We start from the raw sequence: 6,000 nt of genomic DNA, 5'->3' as shown, positions 1-6,000 counted from the left end.
ACCTTGGTTCACAGCCCAAATTCAAACCCAGGCTCTCCAGATTCAATGTACATACCCTTAACTACTATGTTCTACTTCCTGCTCTTACCTTGGACATTTAGTTTAATTATACCAACAGCTCTTGATCAGGGCTGTGCAGTGTGCTTTCACAAGTCCTCATGCAATGCCTCGGATTACTGGATGAGAAGAGACCGCTCCTGTAGGCGAAATAATCACACAGCTCAACCAACTCGGACAAGCAGCTGGAATCCAGGGTTCTCTCTAGAGCCAACGTGGATGTGTGTTCCCCTACACCATGTTGAGAGTTCTTTTTTGCGGGGGGTTGATTAGGACTTTATTTAGAAAAATGGAAGTATATATGGAGAGAATATGTATATTATGTTTATATTTAACAGAATATAGGTTCTAAACACTTTACTTATTTATTTATTTTTATTTATTATTTATTTTTTATTATGTTCAGTTAGCCACCACATTTGATGTAGTATTCAATGATTCATCAGTTGCATATAACACCCTGTGCTCATCACACACATGCCCTCCTTAGTACCCATCACCCGGCTACCCCATCTCCCCCTGCACCGAAACCCTCAGTTTGTTTCCTGGAGTCCAGAGTCTCTCATGGTTTCTTTTCCTCTCTGATTCCCCACCTTCAGATTCCCTCCCTTCCCCTGTGGTCCTCCCTGCTATTCCTTATGTTCCACATATGAGTGAAACCATGTGATAATTGTCTTCTGACAGTTATCTTAGACTTCTATTCCAGGTTTCATAATAACGCAATGCCTTCTATCTCGTATTTATTTGCATGTTTGAATGCCTACATCAGTCTTAGGGTAGCAGATATGACTTGATTTATATGTGTAGTCCCTGTGCTCAGATAATGTATATTGAATGGATGTGTGGATAAATTAAACAATGAGTCTTGCCACAAAGTCACTTGAATTTTCGGTTTCTAGACCTCCGTAGGAGTTTAACCACCAAGATTTTAGTGAAAGGAGAGCACATAAAATAGCTTGATCACACCATTGTTCTCTCTTTCTGTTTTTTTTGCAAAAGTAAACTTAATTCCACATACACGTTGAGTAGAATGCTTTTTGCATACACAAAGAAATGTGGTCACAAATAACTTTGGAGGAGGATTAGTCATAACTTGTACCTTTTGTAAGCAAAATGAATGAGGATACTATTAAAAGCTGGTGGATTGGGGCTTTCATTAATGGAATAAAATCTGCAGCTCTGTTAGCCCTCCCCACCCCCAATTCCTTAGCCTCTGTGAATAAAGCAGTGACCTGGGAGTTCTTGAGCCCGCTCCCCCACTCCTTGGAAAGGTCCTGCCAACTCTGCATTGTCCTGTTGGATTTGCAGTCAGATGTCTTATGCTGGCAGGCACTGGGCAGGCAATGAGTTCTTTCCCTGGAAGTTGGGCACAAAAAGACCGGCATGGGAGCAGCCTGTTTTGGGACAGCTGCTCTGAAACAATGCAGTAAGCAAGGCAGAAATTCCTCGGAGCAGAGGGTGACTCGTGGGAGGAGTTCAGTTTGCTAAGTATTGTCATTTGCTGAGAGTAGGTGTGTGCTCAAGAAGGAGTCTTAACCTGGAGGATCATTAACCCTTTCCGTCCGCTGGCGAGCTGCGGTGGCTTGGCAAGTTAGTCCCGGAGGCTCCTGCTCAGGAAGGCCAGGGAGGAGGAGTGGAGTCACTTTTTCATGGGGGACCACTTTGAGAAGGGCCAGCACGCTCTGCTCAATGAAGGAGAAGAGAATGAGATGGTAAGATTCTAGCCACACTCCCCTCTTCCCCTTCCCATCCCCCAGCCTCCAATACTGTCCCCTGCCACACACACACACACACACACACATATGCGTGCGAGCGGGTATGCACACTCTCAGACACACTCACATGCTTCTTTGCAATTTGACTCTGGTATTATGTGAGAAAAGGTAGTGTCCAAGAGATTTCTCTGTCCCGTAAGTGTAATCTCTGACAGCAGAAATTTGCTAGGATGAAAACATTGTATTCATTTTATCAAGAAGGGAGAGAAGCACAATACCACTTTATGATGCATTTTTGAGCCTCGCGAGTCTAGCAAGTTCTGTTCAGAACTTTAATAATTTCAGCAAACCTCTAATGTTGGAAGCAGTGTATTCCTTGATAGGAAGAAGTGGAAGAGCCACTGTGAGGTAGGAATGCGGCTCAGTCTCGGATTGTCTTCTCTTCTCACATATGTGTTCCCGAAGAATGTTGGATGGGGAAAACATAAAATATTAACAATTATCAGCCTATACACTTTTCTGTTTACTTCTCAAATTTTGCTTGTAGGTCTCTAGTTATGGAGATTGGTTACAGACAACTTTCTGTATGTATTTCATTGTCTCTTTTATTTTAGATGTGCTCTCCTCTGGGGAACTATAGGAAAATCAGAGATGATTCCTATGTTCTTGCTGAATTTAAGCTGTATTTCTCAATTACAGAGTAATCAAGAGAGAGTTAGAAATGTGTACTTTTGGTTAATAAGGCCTTTCTGCTAATTGTGTTATGCCCGTAGTGGTGTAATTAAAATGCCATACTCCCATTCTATAATAGCATATTATCTTCCTGGAATTAATATAGAAATAACAAACCCAAAAGATATTTATTTAAATTTTTTCTTGGCTAATTGCTTTAGCCCTGACTATTAAATTCTTTGTTCCTGAACTGGTCTTTCAAGTTTAATCTGCTTACCTGTTCCTATAGCAACAACATTTTTTTGGACCTTCAAGAGTAGATCCCTTGTGCTATCAAAGCTGAAAAAATTGTAAGGGAATAAAAGGCACCCAAATGGACATGAGCTTCTTAACCATCTCCTTACTTCTTTCAGATTGGGCTGCCGAATGACAATTATTTTTAGGCCCTACACAAACATCCCTCGAAATGACTTTCTAATGCTATGTTGGCTGTAGTCCTTACTTCTCCAAAGTGTTTTCTTTGGAGAGTCAATATTCTATTATTCTCTGAATTAAGTTGACAATTTGACCCTCATCTGGAATGCTCTTCACCAGAAGGCAGGGGCTCCTCCCTCACATCCTCAGATGGAAACACACCCACTCTTTTCTCATACACTCATTTCTGCTCTTTGACAATTTACCACTCAATAGTCATTGAGAGTCATCCACTTGCTAGCAGACATTCCCAGTACTGGGGAAACGACTGTCCTTCTTTAGCCTACACACTGCAGCGTGGCGATTTTGTTCAGACTTCATCTTCATAATGGCACTGCCTAGTGAGTCAGGGTGTCCACTTCATGTTGTATGCAGCTGAAAGTCCAGTTAGGAGAGGACCTTTGGTATGGGAAGGGGACTCTGTGTTTTATGGACTGGAGTCGTTTGGCCAGCGGTTTCAGCAGAGGTGAGGCCATTAGTATGCAGTCTTGAGCTCTCCATCTTGTTCCGCCCGGAGAAACCTGGCCACCTGCCTGTTGCTGTGTCTGACTCTGTCCCTTTGTCACTCACTACTCCATTCCCCACGCCCCCTTCGCCTATAGCTGTAAACTTGCAAAATTCTGAAGATCTCTTTTTATTTATTTGGTTTTGATAGAGTACAATTGACATACAATGTCGTGTTAGTTTCAGGTGTACAGTATAGTGATTTGACATTTCTCTACATTATGAAATGCTCACCACAATAAGTGTGGTTACCATCTGTCACCAGACAATGTTATTACAATTTTAGTGACTATATTCCCTATGCTGTACTTTTCATCCCTGTAAATTTTTCATTTTACAACCAGAAGTTTGTAGCTCTTTGTCCCCTTCACCAATTTTGCCCATTCCCTCAGTGCCCTCCCCTCTGGCAACCACCAGTTTGTTCTTTGTGTTTATAAGCCTGTTTTTGTTTGTTTGTTTTATTTTGTTTTTTAGATTCCACATATGGGTGAAATCATATGGTATTTGTCTTTCCCTGTCTGACTTCACTTAGCATAATACCTTCTACGTCCATCTATGGTGTTGTGAATGGGAAGATCTCACAAAAATTATCAAGATATCTTCAAGATATTCCATGTGTTTTTATAGTGAGTTTTAGTTTACCAAGTATTTTCTTGGCCACTTGCTAATTTGGTTTTTACTATACTTTGTGAGGTACATGCTATGATTCCCACTTTAAAGATGAAGAAATTGATGCACTGAGAATTTGCTTGTCTAAGGTGGCATTGGCCAATAAGTCCAGGAGCTGAGGCACCACATTAATTAAGTTGGCACCTCTTTTGTCTCTGGACCTAAACATAGCCCAGTGATACCTTTTTCAGTTCTTCCCCAGGACATTATACTCTTAACAGAACACACTTCCTCCCTTAAGATAACAGAGCTTAGGAGAATGTCTGATCTTAGATTCCCCAGGATCTATTTTGTTATATATAATTTGTAGACTTGTATTTCCTGAATAAGTCTGTCTCCTCTAACTTGAATTTTAATCCCTTTTAGAAAACCAAAAAATTGTCTAGAAGTGTGTCACATCAAAGTGTTTATAGTTTCTTGCTTTATAATATACACCATTTGGACCTTTGCAGAAGACATTCCTCCAATGATAGAAATGACTTCAGATATAAAGAAAAAACAACATTCTAGGGTTTAGCCCTCATGTCAAATGAAGAACAGGAATATTTCCAGGCCTAACGATGCCTGGACTGTCTTCCATTCTAGAATAAAAGAAAGAGGAACTAAAGAGCAACGCTAGGTGACATGAAAGTAATATTCTTAAGTGCAAAATGAGACAGGAGTCAGGAGAAGAAAGAATTTGTTCAAAGGACAAGGAAGAAAAGGGGAGAAAGTAACCTTGAGAGCGGGTTCACCCAGATGACTGCCTCGTAGCCTCAAAGAGCAGACTGATGCCTAGCCAGCGCTGCAAGTGGATCAGAGGCCTGGCTCTCACTAGCTTTGGGCTAGTCATTTGCTGCTTTGCCCTGTTTCCAAATCTGTCCAGTAGGAATGGTCTTTTCTACTCTACCTGTCTCATAGGGCTTTTATGAGGATGAGCTGAAATAATCTCTGAGGAAGTGTTTTGAGAAATATAAAATTCTAGGTGAGTGTAAGCTGCTATTATCTAAACAAAGATAGGAAGTGTCAGGGCTTCAGAAATTAACCAGTTGAATAACTACTAACCCCAAAGTGAGGTATTCTCTTCTCATTAAATAACCACAAGTAAGGACTGTATACTTTTACTCACAAGCTATAGTGACCATTTATAAATGGATAGGAGCTGAACTACCTTATACCCAACCTTGTAGTGCTTACTTTGGGAAAACCTCAACTCTTCTTTGAGCTAACTTCCAATCAGGAGTATCAGATCGCCTGGGAGCTCGAATTCCTTTGAATTCTGTGGATACATATTTATGTTTTGAAATGCCTTAGAAATACTAAGTGCTCAGGTGCTTGGGTGGCTCAGTCGGTTAAGCAGCTGCTTTAGTTTGGGTCATGATCCCAGGGTCCTGGGATAGAGCCTCGGGCTCCCTGTTCAGTGGGGAATCTGCTTCTCCCCTCTCCCTCTGCTCTCTCTGTCAAATAAATAAATAAAATCTTAAAAAAAAAAAAAAGAAATACTAAATGCTCATTTCCTTATACCATGACTTAACAAAGTGGTTAATTGATTAATATAGTGGTTTAATTGTTTAGAACACTGCTCACCGTTATCCTTCGTTACACCCTAATGAAATCATACTCTTTTTGGGGAAGTGCTTTATTTTTATTCTAGTGAGACTTTTTTTTTTTAAAGATTTATTTATTTATTTGAGAGAGCGAGAATGAGAGAGAGAGAGAGTACATGAGAGGGGGGAGGGTTAGAGGGAGAAGCAGGCTCCTCGCCGAGCAGGGAGCCCGATGCGGGACTCGATCCCGGGACTCCAGGATCATGACCTGAGCCGAAGGCAGTCGCTTAACCAACTGAGCCACCCAGGCGCCCAAGTGAAACTTGTTTTTAAAAGTAATGTTCCCTGATTTTTTTTCTTTCCTAATTTCTAGCAAATAAGAA

General features: G+C 41.0%; 1 protein-coding gene across 1 annotated transcript in view; it reads left to right on the top strand.

The window, feature by feature from the left end:
• Positions 1 to 1,706: 1,706 nt before the first annotated feature.
• Positions 1,707 to 6,000, top strand: part of ATP13A4 (ATPase 13A4) — a 130,748-nt gene continuing 126,454 nt past the window's right edge. Inside the window, exon 1 of the mRNA XM_034999838.1 lies at positions 1,707 to 1,769. Within this exon, the coding sequence (XP_034855729.1) occupies positions 1,707 to 1,769 (63 nt within the window). The remainder of the gene's footprint in view (positions 1,770 to 6,000) is intronic.

Source organism: Mirounga leonina, unplaced genomic scaffold, assembly GCF_011800145.1.
Source record: "Mirounga leonina isolate KUSES-001 unplaced genomic scaffold, KU_Mleo_1.0 Mir_115, whole genome shotgun sequence".
Taxonomy (NCBI): domain Eukaryota; kingdom Metazoa; phylum Chordata; class Mammalia; order Carnivora; family Phocidae; genus Mirounga; species Mirounga leonina.
The sequence above is the reverse complement of the archived record's forward strand: the minus strand, read 5'-3'. Positions and strand labels throughout refer to the sequence as shown.